General features: G+C 35.3%; 1 protein-coding gene across 2 annotated transcripts in view; it reads left to right on the top strand.

Moving 5' to 3' along the window:
• KIAA1958 overlaps positions 1–25,260 on the top strand; it is a gene marked incomplete at both ends in the record, with an annotated part of 80,263 nt that overhangs the window by 28,784 nt on the left and 26,219 nt on the right. Inside the window, one exon of one of the 2 annotated variants that reach the window (XM_082656682.1) lies at positions 8,614–8,697. The exons of the other annotated variant lie outside the window; for it this stretch is intronic. Coding sequence (XP_082512808.1) covers positions 8,614–8,697 — 84 coding nt within the window. The remainder of the gene's footprint in view (positions 1–8,613; positions 8,698–25,260) is intronic. 2 annotated transcript variants of the gene reach the window in all.

The following is a 25,260-nucleotide window of genomic DNA, read 5'->3' as shown; positions in this document are numbered from 1 at the left end:
AAATCTGACCATGTAGTTTTCTGAACAACTAGTTTTCTTAGGATAAAATACAAAGTCATTGATAATGACTTACAGACAAGGCCCGGCAAGATCCGGCCTGTGAGTTTTCAGACCTCTCGTTGTACCACTCTCCTTTCAATCACTTCACTCTGGGCACACTGACATTCTTTCAGGTCCTCAAACTCAGTTTCCATTGTAGGAACTTCTCATGTGGTGTTCCCTCTACTCTTCCTCCTATACTTTGTATGACTGGCTTCTCATTTTCAGGTCTTTAAGTGGGTCACTTATTCTTTCTCACAGTACGCTGTTATTTTTCTTCATAGCATTTGTCATTTTGTCATGGTAAATTCCACAAAAGCACTCATCCTTTAAACCCAGTTTTTACTTAATTCCTAATATGTTTTAGTTACTCATTAAGTGCATATGAAATGAGGTGGCCCAGCAGGACTTGATGGATTAGCTGTAGAAGGGGGTAGATAGAGCAGGTGTCAAGGATGGTGCTCAGGTTTCAGCTTGGGCACTTAGGTAGGTGATGGAGGCACTGACTGGGTGAAAGAGCAAGTTTGTGGAGACAGAGCTAAGTTACGTTTTAGGTCTGGACACATATAGTGATTAGACTGTTAGGTGTGTTAGGTTCACGAGAGCCATAGGAAACATGATTCTAATGCCTACTCATTCACCATCTTTAAAACTTTGCTTCCAATTGTTAAATACCTGATCTGCTTAGGAAAAAAAAATTGTACTTGCATATTTTGGGCTGTTACCTTGTCTTCTCTGTTCAGTTTTCTAGACCTTTGGGATTTTACCCACATTCAGCTTTTAAAATTTGTTATTAATCACAACTTTCTTGATATAATAAAACCATTTTGCTCATCTCAGTGCATTTTCTTTATTGATGACAGTGACTCATTCAGTTTGCTGAACCGTATACATACTTCTCTTAAGAAAATTGAAAGTGATCTTTATCATTTTTGTTTGTGTTGAAAACAATTTTTGTTGCTATTTAGAATCCAAGTTCTATTTCTTACCACGTACATTCAAACAAAATTTAATCAAGTTTGACTGCTGAGTTTTTGATGAATGCCCAAATCTTCAGGAATATATAACCCTTCTTCAGAGTAGATTTCATGGATCAAAAAGCATTCAGTGAACATTTATGGGATCTCTATTAAGTGCATGGCATCAAGTTAGGGACTGGAAGTTGCAGCGATCTCATTCAAATGCAAACAGCTGGATCATACTTCTGACTTCTCTTTGAAATCACTTCAAGACAAGAAAGAGAAACAGAAACATTTTCTCAAATAAACTAAAAGTCTTCTGCTAGAACCACAGTATACAAAGAAAGGTTGCCGATCACAGCGATGAAACAGGGATTTGGATATGATGCAAGAGAACTGTGACTGTAGCTCTCAGATGAAGGTATGAGACCTCAGTTTTCTACTGCTGAGTGGCAAAATTAACAATCACTTTTGAAGAACTGGAATGGGGAGTTTGGGTTGGTGATCAGAGCTTCCCTGGACCCTATTTGACAGCAGAGAGTAGCAGACGAAGCAAGACTGAGTAGAGGACCACATACACATTTGCCATCTTTATGGGAAGTCATCTGCCACTGCAACAAGGCAGTGGAGAAATGCTTGAATTTATGACCTGAAAGGACACACTGTGTACCAGAAAAAAGATGGGTGCACAGTGATCAACACTGAAATATAGCCTAGTAAAGTTGTAGCCATTCACAGATAAATAATCATTTAGCTACCCAGCTCCCACCCCCAAAGTGCAATCAAGAGACCCCGAAGGGAGAAAGATTATGCTGACCATTGACTTCTCTACAACCACAATCACCACTGTTATTTATTGATAACAGCTAGGTGGCTATCTAGGAAAAAATATAAGTTGGTACCTACCTTAAACCAAACTTAATTCAGATGATCAAATATTTTAAATATTAAAAGGACTTCCCTGGTGGTCCAGTGGTTAAGACTCCAGGCTTCCACCACAGGGAGCACAGGTTCGATCCCTGGTGGGAGAACTAAGATCCCACATGCTGCGTGGCGTGGCCAAAATAAATAAATAAAATAAAAATGAAATTAAGAATGCTTTGAAGAAAACAAAAGAGAATTGTATTATGGTTTCACAGTGGGGAAAATATGTCTAACACAAAATGTAGGAAATATTTTTAAAAACAGATAAATTCAATCCCATAAATGTAACCAAGTCACAAATACAAAAGGCAACCAAAAAAAAAATACGCATATACACATCTTTATATACGTTACACAGGGCTAAGTATAAGAAGAAGAAGAAAAAGAAGGCTAAATATATCTAGAGCTCCTATAAATAAATATTTTTTTAAATGGACAAAGGACAGAAAGAATCCACAGATAGAAAATGAGAAAATATAGGGGGCTAATAAGTATTTGAAAAATGTTAAATGTCATTTATCATAAAAGAAATGAAAGTTTAAAAACCACAATGTATATTTTACAAATTAAATAAGCAAAGATTAAGAAGTTTGATAATACCTTATATCTCGGAAGATATGATTAAACCAGCACTCTCATACCTTATCACAGAAGTTAAATTGGCGCAGCAGATGTACAGGGCAACAACAATATAGCGGTTCTACTTTTGGAAATTCATTCTGTATATATACTTGCTCATGTGTAGGAAATGTCATGTATACAAGGATACCCAGTGCAGCATTTTTTATAATAGGAACAGGATGGAAATAATGCAGATAATCCATCAGCAGGGAATCAGATAAATTTAGTGTATCCATATAAAATACTTTATTTACAGCTATTAGAAAGATTGAGGCAACTGTGTGTGTAATGATATAGAGCTATTGCTAATACATTGTTAATGGTAAAAAGCAAAGTGCAGAATAGGATGCATAGTTGCAGAATAGGATGCATAGTGTATTCCTCCACCCTTTTTGAAAGGAGAAGAATAAGTGTGTGTGCATAGAAAATCCCAAAATTATACCCAATAAATTGGTAACATTGGTTCCCATGTAGAGGGAAATACGGTGACAAGGAGATGGGATGAGAGGGGGACTTACTTTTACTTTCTACCCATTTGTAGCTTTTAGATACTGTACCGTATGCTGTATTGCTTATTCAAATTTTATTAAAATCAAAAGGATTGAGGTCCATATAAAAAAATTACTCTTAATTTCTATCTTAGAACATATAGATGGATGTTCTAGTAGATGGCAGATCAAAAGGTAAAGACTGAAACAGTAAAGCTTTTGGAAGAAATAGATATCTCATGATCTTGGAATAAGCAGAATTTCTTAAACAGGATGCAAAAAAGCATGAATCATAAAGGGAAAAAATTGATAATTGGACTATATTAGGATTAAGAACTCTTGTTCTTTAAAAGACACTATTAAGAAAGTGAAAGGGCAAGCCACAGACTCAGAGAAGATATTTGTAATACATTTATCTGACAAAGACTCATACGCAGGATATGTTAAAACCTCCTGCAAACAGTAAAGGCCAGGGACTTCCCTGGTGGCCCAGTGGGTAAGACTCTGTGCTCCCAGTGCAGGGGGCCTGGGTTTGATCTCTGTTCAGGGAACTAGATCCCACATGCCACAACTAAGAGCCCACATGCCACAACTAAGACCCGGCACAGCCAAAATAAATAATAAAATACAATAAAAATTTTAAAAACCATTAAAGGCAGACAGTCCAGTAGAAAATAACTTTAACAGGCACTTTACAAAAGCAAATATCTGAGTGTACAATAAACCTGTGAAGAGCTGTTCAGCTTCATCAGTCATCAGAGAAATGAAAATTTAAAAGTTCAGTGCAGTAGCATTACACATCCAACAGAATAGCTAGAATAAAAAAGACTAACATTACTTAGTGTTGCTGAAGGTATGGAGCAATCTGAGCTCTCACACTCATGGAGAAAGCAAGTTGGTACAACCACTTTGGAAACTTGGTTATTAGTATTTATTAAAGCATAACATGTGATTTCCTATGACCTAGCAGTTCTGATTCTAAGTATACACCCAAAAAAATGCATCCATGTGACTCACCAAAAGACACCTACTAGAGTGTTCGTAACAATTTTATTGGAAATAGCCCTAAACTGAAAACTACCCAAATGTTCAATAGAGTGGAAGAATAAATTGTGATAAATTCACACAATGGAATGTTACACAGTAAAGAAGATAAATTACCTACAACTACATAACAATATGGATGAAACTTCCAAACATAATGTTGAGCAAAAGAAGCCAGACACAAAAGAGTTCATCCTCTAAGATCTCATTCATATAAGTTGTAACAACAGGCCAGACAAACGTATGCTATTTCAAGTCAGGATAGCTGTTATTCTTGGTGGGAGCGAGCAACTGGAAGAAGGGGACGTGAGGAAGGTTTCGGAGGTGCTAGTGATACTCTTTTCCTTATGTTATGTTGTGTTGTGTTTTTAGCTAGCTGCGCCAGGTCTTAGTTGTGGCACGTGAGACCTTCGTTGCGGCGTGCGGGATCGTTTAGTTGCGGCATGCAGGCTCTTAGTTGCGTCATGCGGGATCTAGTTCCCTGACCAGGGATCAAACCCGGGCCCCCTGCATTGGGAGTGCTGAGTCTTAACCACTGGACCACCAGGGAAGTTCCTGATACTCTTTTTCTTGATCTAGGCATGGGACTCAATTTGTGAAAAATAATTGCACGCACTTAATGACTGGTCTACTTTACTGTATGCATGTTATACCTAACAAAAAGTTTTTAAAAGGAAGTGGATCAGAAGAATTTCTAAAACTAAAGATAAATGCAAGATAATTATTAACAGTTCTATATTTTATTATCAGTCTTCCCCGGTTTTATTTGATTTTTGTCATTAGCCAAAAAGCGTATTACTATTACTTGACTTTAAAGCCATTTACTTCCCCCTATTCATGCAAAATGAATGAGGGTTTCTCTACCCTTCCAACCTCCTCTTGTGGTGAATTCCAGGCTGTTAGGAAAGGATATAATAATGTGACACTCTACTTTTATTTTCCTACAGATGGAATGACTCTACAGTTATATACCCAGTTCTGATGTTGGGCAGTAGAGGGGTTTCACACCACCAAGAAATTCTCCTGTACCAGCTGGGTGTCCTGTAATCCAGTTCACTTCTGACACTACCTACCTAGAGGTAGCATCAGATTCCACAGGTTAAGGGCTCAGTCCTATAAGACTGACCCATCATAAATAGAAGATTACAAAGGCCCCCGTCCTTGGCAGGGATTAATTTGCTAGTGCAGCACACAGAACTCAGAGAAACATTTTACTTACTAGATTACCAATTTATTATAAAAGAACATAACTCAGGAATAGCCACATGGAAGATGCTCAGGGCAATGTGTACCACTCTCCACATGTTCACCAGCCGGGAAGCTCTCTGAACCCTGTCCTTTTGGGGTTTCATGGAGCCTTCATTACATAAACTCAGTTGATTAAATCATTGGTGTTTGAACCCAATCTCCAGCCTCTCTCCCCTCCCCAAAGGTGGAGAAGTAGGCTAGGACTGAAAGTTCCACCCCAGAAATCTCCTGCTTGCCTCCACTGACAACCAGCCCCTACCCGTAGGTGCTTTCCAAAAGTTACCTCATGAACATTAACAAAAGACACATTGATCGCCCTCATCACAGAAAATTCTAAGGCTTTTATGAGCTCTGTGCCAAGAACCTGGACGAAGACCAAATATATATATATATATATATATATATATATTTTTTTTATAAATCACCATATCACAGATTCTTAACCAAGATTGAGACCAAATAGAAAGTAGAAAAAGGCTTGGAAATGCTGGGCTGAGGATGTTGAAGTAGTGCTGTGGTGTTGGTCAACTGTGAGTGTGTTAGCAGGGTGCTAATAATGTGGATCTGTTTCAGTCAGTTTATTTTTGTAAAAAGGTAGAAAATATTGAATATTTTATGAAATGATGATTGACTGTAACTAGAATCAGTATTTCATATGATTTGATAATAGTTGTTAGGCATCTTGTGAACAAAAGCATGCTAAATATGAAAAAATTAAATAAAATTTTAAGCTTCTACTTTATTTGGAACATTTTGGCAGTCCTGCAGAATATTCCAGTTCCAATTAAAAGAATCAACTTCACTAACCTAAAACCCTTTCAAAAATCCTGAATTCAGTACACCTTAATTCAGGCCAAATACCCTGTTTGCAATGGCAAATTTCACCTATATCAGAATGTGTATAAGACAGAGAAGGACAAGAATGTGGACAATATTTGGATTTAATCATCGATTTATAACTTATAAATTTTGTTTGGCTCCTCAAAGTCTTTAATGCCCCAGAGTATGTAACACAGTAGGTTTGGGATGGAAAACTCGGTCTTCATCTCAGAAAACTAAATTTTAGAAAGGATTCCATGTGAAAGTTGAAGAACTGGAAATGTTTTTCCCTAAAGTTGTCTTTGAATGTTTATTTCTTAGAAAGTCTTTGTTTAAAGTTTGAAGACTGTTGTGATAGATATTTGAACAAGTAGCCACAGTAAACAGATGTGCTGACCCCTTTGGCTTTGCATGTAAACAGTCACGGAAGCTAGCATGGTAAAAGGTTACATGTGGCTTCACCTTTCTAATGGAAAGATACACATCTTTATTGTTCAACTGGAAGAAGATAGCATAGCCAAAAGTTAAGTCTAATGAAGGATAAAATATACTGTTGTGTATTTGAATTTTGGAAATATGCTCTCAAAAAATATGCCTATAAAAATATCTAATTAGCTAGTTTAGTGATTTTTTAATTCATTTCATTTTGTAAAGTTATGAGAACTTTGGCAATTATACCTTACAACTGTCATTTTAAAATAATATGGACATTCATAAATGTGTATAGTAATACAAAAAGTAGTGTTTGTGAATAAAATTCAGTTTATTCGAAATTTTATTTTTCTTATTGTATGTGGTTATTTCAAAGACTTCCCACTGAGCAGCCTTAAAAATCTAAAGTTTTCCTAAATAAAATAATTGGGATAAACAAAATAATTTTATATTATACTTTAGAATCAGAAATTACATTTTTATGTTGTTTTTAATTAACCTTAGTGTTGGCCTCTCAACATCAATAGGATAGCCTGTTTTTTCTATTGTGTAATTTCATATTTAGAATTTCTCTTTTGAGTTCCACCCAGACCATGTCTGACATAATTGTGGTCATTTTTGACAAAATGATTTTATTGTTAATGTTAACATCCCAAATTTAAATTACATGTTACTGACAGAAAATCATTTAAATGATATCACTGAATTTAATCATTGTAAAGAAAAAAATCTAGTAAAACAGAGTAGGGCTTCCTTCATAAGCCGTAAGCACTAGATCTTTTTTCTCCCAGTGTGTTCTCTTGAACCTCATCCTGAGCATAGAGGAATCTGATTTTGATTGAACATCCTGAGTGATTCTGAAGCTCACTAAAATGTGAGAACCACTACTCCAGAGCAACACTACTTAATCATGGGTGATCCATAATGGAAAGAGGCACCTCCGGTCTTTGGTGGCAAAATATAAATAATAAATTAATAAAGTTAAACTATCCAAGAGACATACCCCTTCCTTACATCTTAATTATAATAGCCTTACTCAAATTTCATTGTCCTGTCTTTATAGCTGTGAAGTTTTATCCTCATTACTTTCCCAAAACACCAAGTTTTTTTGTGTTGAAATATAGTTGATATACAATATTATATTAGTTTCAAGTGTATTACATAATTATTTGACATTTGCATACATTATGAAATGATCACCACAATAAATCTAGTAACCATCTGTCCCTGTACAAAGTTATTACAGTATTAATGACCATATTCCTTAAGCTGTGTATTATATCCCTGTGACTTATTTATATAATTGGAAGTTTGTACCTCTTAATCCCCTTCACCTATTTTGCCCCACCTTCCCACCTCTTTCCTGTCTGGCAGCCACCCATTTGTTCTCTGTATTTATGAGTCTGTTTTCATTTTGCAAAACACAAAATATTTTTATCACTTATTATAAACTGCCCTGCAATTACATATAGAATATTTATAAACCACGTTTACCTGAATTGCTGTAGAATGTGTCTCGTTAACTGCTGTAAATGATCTATTTAGTAATTTTTAAATATAGATCTCTAGAGATAATGCTAAATAACAGATTCGAATATTTTTGTTTAATTCAATAAAATGGAACCAGTACAACCTCTGGTTTCACAAATGAAGTGATTTAAAATACGTGTGTTGCTCTGATGGGGCCCTCGCGCACTACATTAGGGTAAATAGCACACCTCTGTCTTTTTTCCTAAAACGAAGGCTGCCTCTAATCCCACTCTTTCCACAAATCTTCGTGCACTAAACTATGTGCCAATGACATGAGAAGCTCATTTTGATTGTAGTGGGCCGTCTCTTGTCTAGTACATCATTTGTGAAACTGAAGTTGGCTATTATAATGCAACAGGTATGTAAATAACATTTATTAGTAATCTCTGTAAAATTGATTCCTTCTTTCTCTTTTTCATTATAAAAGGAAACTTTATTTCAGAGTAGAAAGTGCATTGTCTGAACTCATCAACACCCTCTTTATCCCTCCCCTCCCCAATTTGTTGCAGACCAGGATGAAAGAGCAGCTGAGCTCAGCAGGGAGCAGAATGAGAAAACCATCCGGAGCACGCAGACCGCGCTCCGCAATTTCCGGGAGTTCCTCATCTCCAAGTATCCTTCTGAAACAAGAGAGATTTATGTCATCCCTTGCAAGGAGTTGGATGCCTACTTGGCCTCTTTCTTTGTGGATGCCAGGCAGAAGGATGGATCCGAGTATGAACCCAACAGCTTGGCCAATTACCAGTGTGGACTTGAACGGTACCTAAAAGAACACAGGTATGGCTACAGTATCACCAGGGATAAGGAATTCAAGCGCTCCCAAGAGGCCCTGAAACAGAAGCAAATTGAACTCCGCTGCAAAGGAAAAGGAAATAAGCCACACAAGTCCATGAAGCTCACCTTTGCTGATGAGCTCATTCTGCGGAAAAGGGGACTGCTAAGCCGCTATAACCCTGAGGGTCTGCTCAACCTCGTCTGGCTCAACAACACAAAAGCTTTTGGGCACTGTACGGGCTTCCACGGGTCTACCTTAAAGTGGGGTGATATTCGGCTCCGGGTAACAGAAACGGGGCTGGAGTACTTGGAGTGGATGGGTCAAGACACTGGTGACCTAAATGCCAAAACCAAGAGAGGGGGGACAGACTCCCGTGTGTATGCCACCCAGCATGCTCCACAGACCTGCCCCATACAAGACTATAAGGAGTATGCCCAACGGCGTCCTCCTGCTATGCGCTATGAGGATGCCCCTTTCTACCTGTCCATTAAGCCGGTCGTGAACTTGGCGGCTCTGCATTGGTACAACTGCCAGGCCCTCGGCAAGAACAAGCTGGCCAAGATGGTGAAGACCATGTGTGAGAAGGGGAACATCCCTGGCAGGAAAACCAACTTCAGCGTGTATCAGAGTTGCAGCACCTTGTCCGAGGCCCAGAGCAACCAGCTGGTGCTTATCTGTAACAATCTGAGCCAGCAGGCCGCCCAGTCAGTGGCCGGGCACTCCAACAGCGGCAATTTCATCGTCTCTGCCTCCTATGACTCTTCCTCAGACACTGCTTGACCAGGTGGCTTGAGCAAGACCCCAGTCTGGTTATTGAGTCCAGAGAAACTGTGATTAAACACTGCTTCTCGTTCCCTTTCCTCGGCCCTCAGTGTTAACTTTATAAGAATATAAATATATAATATATTTTTCTTTTTACAAATAAGCCAATGGAGATAGTTTAGTATTACTAACGTAGTATTCATAGGCTTAAAACAAATGTACTCGTGGTGATTAAATATAATTACTGTTATAGACTTTACAAAACCGTAGTGGTTCTCAGGCAACACAAAGTAGAGAAAGAATTCCATTTTTTAAAAAAATTATCAAAAAGGAAACTGAAAGTCAGCCTAGACACTTGTGTCCTCAACTCCTGCTTTTCCTTCCCACCCCACCTCTCATTTTTAGTCTACTTAATAAATGGCATTATTTTTTTAATTTTTAAAATTCTGCATTAATCAGGAGGAGACAACATTAACTTTACTGCTTACACAAAACTGTCAGATCCAGAATAAGAAAATGTTGGTATAAGCTAGAAAAATTATTTACAGTCTTTTTTTTTTTAAGCATAATTAGATTTTAGTCTCTGTGCCTCATTTTTTGCAATTTATGAAAATCTAGATGTTTAGCTAACTTCTTTTGGGGGCAGAGGAGGGTAGAAGGAGGGAATAAAGGTGCCATTCTTTTTGGAAGCTATATAATTTTAAAATAATATGCGAAGTCCAATATTATGGCAAAAAAGACTGTTACTAGCTCATTTTTACTGTTGTGCTTGAACCTGGAGAGAATTTTTTTTTTTTTTTCTAAGAAATCAATGTAAATGAAGTTTGATTATCAGATTTACAAGAAATTTAAAACTACCAAAGCTTTGAAAATGTTCCCAAGCATTAGATTGTATATCAAACATAAAGAGAAAGTAGAGAATGGAAAAGTCTTACTAAAAATCTAGAAGCACTAGTCAAGACAACAAAAACCTCATACTCTTCAAAGCTCAAATCCCCTGAATTATTTATTTATAAGCATTGAACTTCAGTCTGTTTTCCCTAGGGGATTACTTGACTCTGTAGTTGAGATCAAAGGAATATTGACACTCATTTTAGGTAACAACATTTTGTTACCAAATTTAGCTGAATTCAAACCTTGAAAATGTGCAGTTTCTTCTACAGTAAATACAAATGCATTTATGTGTGATAATCCTGCAATTATAATAATTATAATTTTGGTTAAACAACTCTCTGTGGTGGTTTTTCTAAGGTCTTTATTTTCAAGCCTATGGTGAATTATTAGTTGAGATACTTCAATAATAAAATAATTTAGATGAGCTAGGTTCCTATCTTGTATAATCATTAACACATTAAAAAAAAATCCAAATCTTAATCACTTTGTTGGATCTGGGCGTTCATTTGGGAAGTATTTGTTCTTCAGAGCATCCTCGTAATTCACATTAGCTAGGAAGCTAGGTGGTATTTTATGTTTTAATTTATTGTACCAGACCAGGACAAATTTCATTTTGATTTGCTTTGCTAAATCATCATGTTAGCTGAGCTTTCCCATGGCTAGGCAGCTCTTCCCAACACTAAGTCATAAACACATAAAGACCCATTACTCTAATAAGCTGTGACCTTTCCTTTGGCTCAGGAGTGGGAAGTCTGCCGTGGCCTTTGTGTTATGCAATCTACTTCATTTCATGACTTTCCTTCCAAAAAGAGGCATCCAGAAACAAGAAGAAAGAGCAGGATACTTTGCTTTTATCTTTTTGTATTAATAATGATGGTAGCCACCATTTTTGAGCCAGTCTGTGTACCAGCACCGTGTGTGCTAAGTGACTTACATGCACCACTTATATAAGTAATACTAATTTATGAAAATTAGAAAATCCAGATGAGCATAAAGAAAACAAAATATGTACTCATAAATCTGCCAGCCAAAAATAACCACTGTTAATATTTTAGTAAATATTTCTTCAGACATTTCAATACATACGTATTTATTTCTGTATACATGGTCTTTAATCCTTTCAACAACTTTGAAAAGAAGATTAATTATCTCCATTTTATGTTGAGATCAAGATGTAGCAGGTTATAGCTAAGGAGATGGTACTGTCATCTGACTCCAGAGTTTTTTCTATTTACCTTTCTGAGTTCCAACCCGTAATTAGTTTCCAGTGATTTGAGCTGGAGATGAGGACATGGTGCCTTCCCATCTCTCAAGTCTGTCTGATTAAAAGGAAGGCTGAGTGATCTTTCATGAAGGCACACAGTGTCCCCTCGTCCCCCCTCTTCTGGTCATTTTGAACCACAGAGCCTCATTCTTCCAATTATCTTAACAAAACCTTCCTCTTCTTACCCTGTAATGGGCTCAGAAGTGCACATGACAGCCTACTGTGAAAGAACTCTGTTTTAAAAATAAGTTTTTTTTTTTTTAACATAGGTTACCTCTCATTTTAAAAAAAAGATTTCTGTAAAACATTTAAAATGTGATTGTGCATTTTGTTTCTGCATAAAAACTCTTGTTTTTGACAGCAAAGTAAGTTTGTCATGGGGAAGAAGGTTAGTCAGTATGCACTGAGAAAGCAGAACTGGGAAATTTTGAATTCCTGTTTGTGTATATTGAGGTACTAAACTGAAAATCTCTCTCTTATTTAATCCTATAGCAGTTTCATTTAGAAGAACGCAGATTGAGAATGTGAATTATTTTTTATTTATTTATATTTTGCTTTGATAACTCAAACCAAATAGGAACGTTGTGACATTTAAATTTAGAAAACTGTTTTACGAAGAATGGCTTGGTAGAATTTTAGCTGAATTATTGTAACTCTTGGGGATAATTAAATTATGAAAAATTAGTGGCAACTACCTCTAAATTTTGTGTTTTTGTACAAACAATACTGAGGATATACTACTGCCAGATACCATATGTATTATTTGCTATTTTAACTTTTTAAAAAATTACATCCATACTGCGGCAGTGGTTGATGCCAAAATCGTGTATGTGCTTTAGCAAAAATTCAACAGTCCGGCAGGTGTTCACTATAACTGAACATGCTGCCTTTCCAGGCAATCCTGTGGTTCATACAAAAACAATAAAACTGTATTTGCAGGTTACGCTTTAAGGTCAATGTAATGTCATGTAAGAAATTCCACAGTGCCCCTCACATGACTCTGGAAGTTTTGCACTGTCTACAACAAAAATGCCAAACCCATCTGTCAGCATTTGGATGACATAAGCTGCATAATTGTTTTTCTTCTATATTCATGGGAGTGCCTGGCTATTGAAAATCATAGATGGTAGCAGTTTAAAAAAAAAAAAACATAATACTTGAAAAGGTTAGAGAGAGTCAGGTTGTTTATCCAACAGAGCTTATTCTTAAGAGTCCATCTGTTATCATAGTTAGTAGGGGTGGTCTGAATATGATTTATAATATATCAGGTACTTAAAATATTTTTATTATAGTTAGTTTTCCCTGTGTTAAATTTTCCCCATGTTAAATCACTTCCTGATCTACAAAAGAATAGTCTGAAAGTTTTCTAGTATAGATCAGGTCTCTGGTTTTTCAACTAGGTCATGGTTAGCTGATACTTTCATCGAATTAAGTCATATGGCTTAGGTTCTAGATGCCATGAAATCAGATGACTTCACTGAGATGAAAATTTATAGTTCTATCAACAAATATTTGAACACCTAGTGTCTAGACACTAAGAGGGGTACAAAGATATACAAAATAGTTCCTGCTTTCAAAACATTTATAAAAGATACTGTAATAGAAGTTTGGTTTCATTTTTGAGAGCCCAGCAAAAAACTATCTGCCAATACTATTTTGCATAGTTTCTCAAATTTTTACTCACACAGTTTGTCCATTATTTAGCCATTGAATATGTTGGTTTGCTGTAGAATACGTAATACTGCTTTGAGTATTTTGTGGAGGATCTTTTAGAGCCTGTTTTAAAGTCAGTAATAAGGTAAAGCCATTTCTACACCATCCATTGTGTTCACATAGATGCACAATGCATAAGAATGTGCAGACTGTCATCAATGAGTGTCACTTATTAAGTACTTACAACGTACCATGGTACTGAGTGCTTTTGTAAGTTGTTTCACTTAATTCTTACAATAGTCCTGTGAGGGTAAGTATCATTATTTCTTTTATAAATGAGGAAATCCAGAGAAGTCAGATAGGTTGCCTACATTACTTAATACATAAGGGTATCAGGATCTGAAACTATATCCAGCTACCATTACGCACTAACCTTTTCTGCTGTGGCTGCCTGTTCACAAAGTGATTTACTGTGCTTCTTTAGATTCTCTGAAGTGATAAATTGTAAGTGGAATCCCTTGTATAATAAAATCATCAATATTCTTTCAACTCTGAATTGACTGAGAGCAGTGCCATCCCCTGGCACGTTTGTCAGCATAAAATTATATAGGCCCCCTAACTGTGGTTATTTTGAGATGGAACATTCAGCAAAGTTTGTTTCCCCTTCGCCATGAGTAGAGAGCAGAAGTTTGTGTCATTCTTTAAAGAACTCTTAATTTTGTCATGGAGGTGAATGTGTATATGGACAAATAATTATATATATATATATATATATGGTTTGTTTTTTTTTTTTTTTTTTGGCTGTGCTGCACGGCATGTGGGATCTTAGTTACCCAGCCAGAGATCGAACCTGCACTCCCTGCATTGGAAGCATGAAATCTTAACCACTTAAGCACTGGACCAGCAGGGAAGTCCCTAATTATATTTTTTTTAACAAATGATTGTCCTTTGTTTTTACCCCATATAAACCAAAAATCCTATTTCAAAAGAGTTCCTTATAATTCAGACAGAGAAGAGGGAGGTTCTGGGCAGCTAAATACCTCTCTTAAGCCTAGAAGCTGATATAGTCATCCACCAGGTATGAATATTGATTGCCGATCTGCCAGGGAGTTTGGTCTTCTCTGCAAATTGGTGGCAGCAAATTATTTAATAGAGGATTTTGTTATTATTTTGTTTTTTAATCAGTCAAGATTGTTTTTAACAGAAAGCTTTTGGGGGGAAATAGTATCTTTATGATTCTCAGTATTAGAGATCAACTAAAGCCATTCAGATTTTTTCTAGTTTGACTATCTCTACAGTTTTAGATATTAAAAGACAAACAGTTCTGATTTCAATCAGCCTTCTTCTGTTTGGTTTTCTTTATCTACAGGAAAAGAGCACTTTGATCTTTATTCCTCTAGCCAAAACAAAGCTTTAATACTTAACATCTATAAATAAATAGTCTCTACCATGTAATAAAGGAAATAAATTGCTAAGCCTAGGGGAAAAAATCAAGGGGAGTGTATGATAATTTATTACATTAAGGTATTTTTTAAAAGGTTCCTTCTTGAAAAACTAGTTATAAATCTAAGGAATTAAGTTCTGTATCAATCAGTTTAAAAGATTTTTCTCAAACAGAACTCCTTTATACAAGATATATCTCCACAAATCTACCATATGATATGATGTAGATAGTTACTTATTAAGAAATACATCATTGGCAAGGGCATCCTCAATTGTTTTTTTGTTGTTTTTCCCTTAATGCATGGTATTCGAATAATTGCTTCTCCTCCCCATTGGATCCGGCCGAGATGATATGAATACATAGGTTTTCATAAGGCAAAGTGATGAAGATAGAGTGATTTTAAGAGATCCTTGCCATAGAACATAACTGGGGTAAAGAAATGTACTGCATATATCATCCTGTGGTGGTTGGTGTATTTCTACTGATATAAAAACAGAAAAGAGAGGATGATATTGGTAAACTGCCAACAACTCTGATTTTACTTTTTTAAGCAGAGAAAAGAAAGATAAACAAAATTTCTCATACTCCATCCTGTTTATAAATTGACTAATTGGGCCTGCCAAAGCTGAAGAAAAGACCTAATTTGGTACTGAAGATTGCATTATTTTTTTAAAAGAAAGCATTTTAATACATTTAAATTGAGTTTTTATGTAAACCATGCCTTTGTTGAATTAGACTCAGTTTTAATTAGGTCAGAGTACTAATTTGATCAGAATATTAATTAGGGTTTCCCTGGTGGCACAGTGGTTGAGAGTCTGCCTGCCGATTTAGGGGACACGGGTTCGTGCCCCGGTCCGGGAAGATCCCACATGCCATGGAGCGGCTAGGCCTGTGAGCCATGGCAGCTGAGTCTGCGCGTCCGGAGCCTGTGCTCCGCAACGGGAGAGGCCACAACAGTGAGAGGCCCGCGTACCGCAAAAAAAAAAAATAGGTCAGAGTATTAAAGTAACCATCATCTTTGTTGAGTGAATTATAATCATAGAGGCTGGACCTGGAAAAGACCTAAGAGATCATCTAGCCCAGTGATTTTTTCAGTGCTGTGAAGAATAGGAGTCACCATGTCTTCTTGGGGGGAGGAGGCAAGGAGGGCAGAGATGGATGGAGATCGCAAAGGGAACACATCCTGAAACACAGATCCCCCGGGAATTCTCATGTTCCCTATACCCCTACCTTCCTACTTTGAGACTCACTAGACTGAATGACCTACTACCTCTATCACATCCTTCATGTGTGCCAGGCTGGAAAATAAGATTCAAAACATCTAATCTAATCCATCCCTTTTCTTTTATAGAAGAGAGAATCAGTCCCAGAGAGATTAGATGGATGCCCAGGTGCACACACTTTGTTAGAATCAGAGCCAGAACTAGGATCCAGGCACCTTGACTTCCAGTCCATAGGTAGGGTTTAGGGAGGAAAAACAACCCTACCTTCCCACTGAGTAAGAAGGGGTATCCTTGTTTTGAAAATTTTAATAGTGTTTTAAGCTCTCAAACAAGTTTCTATTAAGGACTAGATTCAAGCTGCCAGTTTCCAAATAGGCTATTTTGCACGTGAACTTTTTTTCATTGTGTAATGTTACACCTTAATTTTTAGCAACTTCTTTTTGAGATTTGATGGGATAATCTCTAACTGTAATCACCTTTTATTTTAAGGAACAGGTCTCAGCCTTCTCCATTTATATTGTTTTCATTTCTGGAGGGGAAACAAACTACAGTTTTCAAGTATATGAATTCCAGTTATAGATTATGAACTGAAAAGTAACTTTTTATTTAAAGTGGTATTCTTTTGAATACCCAGCTACATAGCATCTATATTATTGGTTTTGAATACAGTGTACTATACCCTTTTTTAGTCTATGGAAAGTATAAAAAATCATCTTGAAGGTTTGGAACATTTTCAATCAAAAGGATTAAATTTCTGTCAATGTAATTAGGATGTTTCTGAAGTGAATTTACTTAGAGATAGGAAGGGGAAAGAAAATGAGAACTAAAGAAAGAAACCTACAGCAGGAAGACATAGAAATACAAACTATTTGTAAATTCTTATATTACCCAGCTTACTCTTCTAAAAAGCAATTCAAACAAGTATTTTTTAAATCTAACAAATTTTTATTTTATAAATTATGTTTACCAGATCATAGTTGAAGAAAAAAGATGAAATTCTAGGATGTTAAAAAGGTACAGTGGAATTATATGTCTTGAATTCAGTGTTGAATTTCACTAGACTTCTAATGTTCTTTGTATTACACTGGAATTAGAAATTTTTACCATCATACACTCATTTCAAAGAGCTTTGAAAATGCTTTGGCATAGTTTATTTATTTGTGGTAAGTAGAATTAGGAAGAATCAGCAATATAGAATCCTAACAGTAATTGTGCATACTGTATTTAAGTGATTTTTATGCCTGTTTACTTTCTGTAATTCTTAAATTTTATAAATCAAATACCTTAACATACTTCCACTAGAAATTAATTTATAATTGATTATTTATACTGGATAAAGTAGCAGGTTCATCTTAGTATTAATCCACTCAGATTAAGTGAACTTTTATATCTACAGTTCATTATATTACAACTTTTTAAATAGCGTTTATAACAAAAGAACTTGTTTTATAAAGTATTTGTTACAAAAAAAAAACACCATCTTGCCAAAAACCATTACAATTTCTATGCATTGTGTATATTCAGTGATGTCGCTGTTGAGATTTTGCATGTTTTAGGTGCTCTTTCATATGTGTGTTTGTGGTATTTATGTGGAATTGTTAACCATTGCTGCTATCACTTATTGTAGTTAAACTGAAAAACTGTGCTAAGAGGCTGTGCCGGTCAACATTTGTGTGACTTGTGAAAGTATGTACTTAGCTGTTTAATATTTTGAACCAGCACTTAGTGGCCTCTACAGAAGGAAATGTTATAGTTGTCAAGTGATGCCAACTTCAAAATCTTGCTTCATATGTATGATTCCAGGTCAGCTTTCCTTCTGCACTTTCCCCAACTCTTTGAAAGGGAAACATATGCAAAAAGAGAAAGCAAGAATTCTGAACTTTCCTAATATTCCCCCCTTAAATCTTTTTTTTCCCCTGATACTTGAGAAATTCAATAGAATGACAATGTAGCAGCATAATTTCCCTTGATCCAGATATTTTAGGTTGAACAATGTAATAACAGAAGACTATGAGGCACATACATTATCTTTGTTGGTTATCATGGCGTATTGTTTAAATCGCATTTAATAAGAATATTTAGTATTTCCATTTTATTTATGAGACCATGGAAACCTCAGAGTTCCCAAATATTAACTTTTATATTCAGCATTTGCGTAGACTTACTTAACATATTTGGTTGCCTTATGACCATCAGAATTTTTTCATGCCTACCTGTCTTTAGTTTGCTTCCTGGTGTTTCCAGCTTGCCTCAGCAATTCCAAGCAAACTCTGACATTAGAGAGAACATTATTTCAATGGATTAATTCTACTATACTTTGTTAAATGGGGAAAATATCATTATACTTTATTTATACATGTATACTCAGAATGGAAGGGAAATATCATAAAATGTTAAGAAAAGCAGGCTCTTCCTTCCAGCATTCCAAAACTCACGTAATGCAGGGTTTCATTCTGACTGTTCAGTGAGTTTATAATTATAAGATTCTTTTAATAAAGGGACAGTCTCCTTAGTTACATAGAGGCTTTCTGTGTGACTGTCAGATATATGGTGGCAGCCAATGCTGTATTTGGAAACATTGCTTCTGAAATTGCTGATTTAATTCTAAGAATATTAAAATGAATTCAAGGCCCCTGCCACATCTTTGCTTACAGGAAAAGAAAGGCATATTTTAACTGTGAGCATTTTCTCCAGAATATGCTTTAAACATTTGCCCCTCAATGGAGGTGACAAAGCAATAAAAGGAAATACAATTATGTATGTTCTAAAGAAGTTCCGCCCTTGTCCAGTGGCTTCCAGAGTGACACTAAAATATTTCTTTGTTCCTGCATTGGAAGTTTTCAGGCAAGATCTTTGTACTTACAATTCTTTTTATATTTTGAACACCAAAGATTATGGCGTGATATGTCCTGATATGATGATTAACAGTTTCTATTAGATAGTAATGGACACATTTATTTGAATCCTGCTCTTGGGTTTATTTACCCTGTTTGGGTCTTTTGTACTTTTTGTATGTCCTGAGGCCTTTATGCCTAGGGCAATTTTTTAATCAAATAATACATATATATTTATTAGGTTTCTAGTTTCTAGAGTTTGTTTCCACCATGACTTTAACCTTTTTTTCACTGCTGAAATTAGACATAGATTTGCCAGATTAGCCTCATAGTTTGTACATTTTCGTTGTAATCCGAAAACATAACTTGTAACCCCATAGGCCTGAAAACTGGTAGATAATGACTAGAAGCATTTTGGATTCAACACAATCACATTTAGAGACTCATTGATCTGTTAAGGAACTTTGGTGATTTCATAGAATGAATGCTGTATACAACTTAAATAAGTTCTTCCCTTCCATCTTTCTTATAATAATGATTTTAAAATTCCTTTTATTCTACCACTTGGAAGTTAATTGGGAATAAAAAGGTCGATTTACCAATTTGGTCAGTATAATTTAACACTAGGCATCTGTTTAGAAATATAACCACCACAATCGATACTTAGAAAAATTTTATGAAAAAATATGATACTGTTCTTTGAAGATGGATTTACTTTCCCCCTTTTTGATAGTCAATTTGATATATTTTCTGGCCACGTAGCTTTTAACTGATTTACATGAAAAAAGCATATGTGTGCTTGCTCACTTTTAAAATTCTCTTTTTAAGCTGCTACAATTATAATGTGTGAAAGAAAGAAGAGAAAGGTGTATTGAAATGGAGGGAAATTTCTGTTAATATTTAAAATGTGTGACTGTGATACTCTTGGTTAATTAATCTTCTGCCAGTTGATATTTGTAATAATACGATAGAACTTTTTTGTTATTAAGAATATACTATAGGTTTCGTTTTTATTTTGCTGCTCACTGATCTTTTACACCAAGATGTTTTCATCTTTATCAGCTCACTGTTTTTGCTTCATATTTGTCTGTGTACCTGTGCTCTAAATAAAATTCTAGTTTTATGTCCCAGTGGCTTATTCTGTTGTATGATAATGTTTGCCTCTAATGTAGTGTGATTTTTCTATTGTTTCCAGTATTTGTTGGTACAGCCTAAAACTTACAAGAAAAACAATCCAATAAAATCAGCTAATGAGTATCAGTGATGTCTCTATAATGAGAGCATGCTTTAATCACAGTATTTTGTCTGTATTTGGGTATGACCAGTCTTCATTCATTCAATAAATGGTACTGCAAAGCTGGCTGATTTTTGTAGCTGCAACAAACAGTTTAAAAGACAAGTTAAACCATGTTTTAAAAAAAATTGTCCTGGTCACAGTGCATTAGCCTCAGGATATAGTCAGTGCATACTGAGTAAAGCATCCCATGTCAGGTGTTTTCTCCTAACCACGGAGGAGGGGGAAATCATGGAATGAGAAGCATTTCTACATGTGAGTGCTCAGACACAGCATATAGGTAGGGAAGACACTTTCGGAAGGCATTTATAGCTAATTAATCATATGCTTCCTGGAGCCCCAGGCCTAAAAATCCTGTTAGTGGAGCAGAAGACTCCACTGCAAACTCTGTCTTTCTGTCCATCTGTGGAGCTCTGTTAGCCATTTGTGTAAAGTCATACCAAGCTAAGTAGATGTCAGGTTCCAGACTTCCTCATTTTTAGGAAAATCTTTTCGGTCAGATAAATTCTCCATGTGATATTTGTTGCATTTAACACATTTGACAGTGCTCTTTGAGCAGAATAAGAATGGTTGTTCAAAATGATTATAATTATTAACTTCAGACATCCTTGTTGTGTCATTAAAGTTATTTAATAAAGAAAAGTAAATTAAAACCCCAGAAAATATAACGTTCTCTCTCACAATTATTTTGCAGAAATGCAAATAAATTTCTTTCATGTTTGTGAATAGTCTCCCAAAGTATTTATCCATAGAAAGCTGAATATTCCAAATAGAAATAATTACTGTATTTTTGTATTATAATACTTTAAATTGTATTAAAACTACTTTATAAATGGTTATAGCTTAGTTTGTATTTTTAGTACTTTAGAAACAAGGACCTCATCTTCAAATGTGTTTACAAATTATACATTTAAAATGTAACAAATTTTATTTTTCCAGTTGGGGAAAAATATTAGAATTCAAGTTGAGGAATATTCACCCTACAAGTCAGAAAATGTTTTCTTTTTTTAAAAGTTTTATTTATTTTTTATTTATTAACGATAATCTTTTCCAAGAAAACTTTAAGTGACTAAAAATGACTAATATGTATTAAATACTTAACGTTGGCGATATATCATCGAAAAGATGTGTTAAAAAAAAAACATTGAATTTGGTAGCAGACATTTTCAGACTGAGCTATTTTTCTTTTTTTTATAAATTTATTTATTTATTTATTTTTGGCTGTGTTGGGTCTTCATTGCTGTGCACGGGCTTTCTCTAGTTGCAGCGAGTGGGGAGCTACTCTTCCTTGCGGTGCGCGGGCTTGTCATTGCGGTGGCTTCTCTTGTGGAGCACGGGCTCTAGGAGCGTGGGATTCCTTTCCTCTTCTTTCTCTCTTTCTTTCTGTCATATTTGCTAGAAGTTTGTCAAATTTATAGGTCTTTTCAAAGATTACATATTTTCATTTTTTATCTATCCCAATTTATATCTTTTCCAGTTCATTAATTTGTTTTATTTTTATTGATTCACTCTACTATTTTTGAATTTGATTTACTTTCTCCAGTCTTTTGTATTGAATAATGCTCCCTTTTTTTTTAATAAGGATTTTTAATTTATTTTATTTGTTTATTTTTGGCTGCATTGGGTCTTTGTTGCTGTGCGTGGACTTTCTCAAGTTGTGGCGAGTGGGGGCTACTCTTCATTGAGGTGCGCGGGCTTCTCATTGTGGTGGCTTCTCTTGTTGCAGAGCACAGGCTTTAGGCACGCGGGCTTCAGTAGTTGTGGCACGCGGGCTCAGTAGTTGTGGCACGCGGGCTCAGTAGTTGTGGCACACAGGCTTAGTTGCTCCACAGCATGTGGGATCTTCCCAGACCAGAGATCAAACCCGTGTCCCCTACATTGGCAGGTGGATTCTTAACCACAGTGCCACCAGGGAAGTCCCAGAACTATTGTTTTTTCAAAAAGCATTTTCTTTATTAAAATTTATAATGTTTTAAAAACGTTAAGGCAATAAATAAATATTCATTGTGAATAATTTGGCAAAAACTAATAATAGGAAATAAAAATCACAGGAATCTTACTACACATAAATAACAACTTTTAATGTTTTCCTGTTTTATTTTGGAATTTTTTATGCATAAATGTACTTCAAAAATTGTAGTCAAATTGTTTTTACTGTTTTTTACATTTTAAAAGGTATTTAGCCTTTGAAAATGTGATAATTATATGGTTACATGGTTTTTCACTGCACAGTTGTACCAAAATCTATTTTACAATTCTTTTGTTGGTTTGGGTTTGTTTCAAGTTTTTCACTTTTATAAATTTGCCTTAAAGAACACCCTTGAGCATACATTTTTGTACATATCTCTGGTTAAATCCTTAGGATAAATTTCTAAAAGAGGAATTCCTGGGTCAAATAAAAAGAACATTTAATTTATTTTTCCTACATACACATTTCTAAAGTCCTAGTGATTTTTAAAATTTGCAAGAATAATACATTAATATTGTAAAACTTAAAAATCCCAGAGAAGTCATTATTAACCAGTGTGATGTGTATTTTTGCAAATTTTTTTCTATACTAGTGCAAGTTCCCCCATATCTTAGGGCAGTCTTTAGATATGGACCTTTTTGTATTTTTGCCAATCTAACAAATGAATTACATCCTATTTTGATTATAATGTCTGATTACTATTGCTTTTTGTTATTTGTATTTCTTTGAATAATTGCGTGTCATATTCTGGGCCTGTCTTTTCCAGTTGATTTGGAGAACCTTTTCATATGGACTTTGTCACTTTGTTATAGGTATTTTCTCCAGGACTATTTATTGTCTTAAAATTTATTCAGTGCAGAACTTTTGAATGTTTATGTCTGATTTGTTAATCTATTTTTACACCTCTAGGTTGTGTCAGACTGAGAAAGGCTTTCCTTATTCCCAAAATCATGAAAATTGTCTTCTTTATGGAAACAGCTTTTTGAAAATAGATCCATTTGGAAATGTGTTATTTGCTTGTCGTATGAAATAAGAATCTAAATTTGCTTTGTTTTTTGTATTTTTTAACATCTTTATTGGAGTATAATTGCTTTACAATGATGTGTTAGTTTCTGTTTTATAACGAAGTGAACCAGCTATACGTATACATACATCCCCATATCTCCTCCTGCTTGTGTCTCCCTCCCACCCTCCCTCCCTACCCCACCCTTCTGGGTGGACACAAAGCACCGAGCTGATCTCCCTATGCTATAAGGCTGCTTCCCACTAGCTATCTATTTTACATTATTTGCTTTGTTTTTGTTTTTCCAACTCAATAGCTTATTCTCTTAAAGCATTTACTGAAGAGTCCATGTTTTCCCCAGCAATTTTAATTGGAGCCTTTATTATACAGTTGGCCTTCTGTACCTGTGGGTTTCACATTTGCAGGTTCAGCCAACCTCGGATCAAAAAAAAAAAAAATCCCAGAAAGTTCCAACTTGAATTTTCTGCCAGGCAACTACTTACATAGCACTTACATTGTATTGGATATTATAAGTAACCTAGAGATGATTTAAAGTATACAGGAGTGTATGCATAGGTTATATGCAAATACTAGGCCATTTTATATGGGGCTTGAGCATCCTTGGATTTTGGTATCTGTGGGGGTCAGGGTGGGGCAGGTCCTGGGTGACTGTATATTCAGTTTGCATATTTACACAGACCTTTTCTGGACTATTCAGTAGCATTAATCTATTTGTCCATTTGTTTACCAGAACTTAACACTTTAAATTATTGCAGTGTTATAGTACATGTTTTTATCTTTCAGGGCAGGGCCTGCCAGTTATTATTTTCAAAATTGCCTTCCTTTTTTTATGCATTTACTCTCTAGATAAATTTTAGAATCAACCTGACAAGTAACAACAAAGAGGGAGATTTTAATTAGAATTACATTGAATTAAAGATTACTTGAAGAAGTTAAAAATCTTTATATTATTGAGCCTTCCCATACAGGTACATGGTATAACTTTTCATTTATTAAGTTTGTATATACAGGTACACCTCGTTTTATTGCAGTCCACTTTATTGAGCTTTGCAGATACTGCATTTTTTTACAAATTGAAAGTTTGTGACAACCCGATATCAAGCAAGTGTATCAGCACCATTTCTCCAACAGCATTTGCTCTCTTCATGTCTTTGTGTCATGTTTTTGGTAATTCTGGCAGTATTTCACATATTTTCTTCATTATATTTGTTATGGTATCTGTGATCAGTGATCTTTGATGTCACTATTGCCAAAAGGTTACAGCTCGCTGAAGGCTCAGACTTTGGTTGACATTTTTTAGCAACAAAGTACATTTAAATTAAGGTTTGTATATGTGTCCTTTTAGACATAATGCTATTGCACACTTAATAGACTACAGTGTAGTGTAAACATAACTTTTATATTCACTTTGGGAAACCAAACAAATTGTGTACCTTTATTGCGATATTCGCTTTATTGTGGAAACAACCTGCAATATGAGATGTGCCTGTACATTTTTAATTTTAAGGATTTGGGGTAAAGTTTTCTTATTGAATTTTAAAACAGAAAAGTGCACAGATCATTAGTGTACAACTTGATAAATTTTTATGAAGCAAACATTGCTGTAACCACCCAGAGGAAGACAGAACCCCAGAAGTTTCCCTCGTGTGGCCTCCTCCCTTTGTTATCTCCCTAAGGTATCCACTATATTACTTCACCATAGAGTCATTTTCATCTGTTCTTGAATTATATAAATGGACCATTTCAATGTACTCTATTGTGTCTGGCTTCTTTTCCTTAACATTGTGTTTGTGGGATTCATCCATGTTTGTACATATGATTTGTTCCAGTAGCCCATTCCTCCTTTATTATGTAATAACTCATTGTATAAATATTTTACAGTTTCATATGCATTCTGCTATTTATGGACATAGGGTTATTTCCAGTTTGGGGCTATTTATTTAATATTTATTTATTTGGTTGCACCAGGTCTTAGTTGAGGCTTGACAGCTCCTTAGTTGTGGCTTTCCAGCTCCTTAGT

Source organism: Grampus griseus, assembly GCF_964374135.1.
Source record: "Grampus griseus genome assembly, chromosome: 6".
NCBI classification, from domain to species: Eukaryota; Metazoa; Chordata; class Mammalia; order Artiodactyla; family Delphinidae; genus Grampus; species Grampus griseus.
Note: the sequence above shows the minus strand (reverse complement) of the source record. Positions and strands in the feature narration are given on the sequence as shown.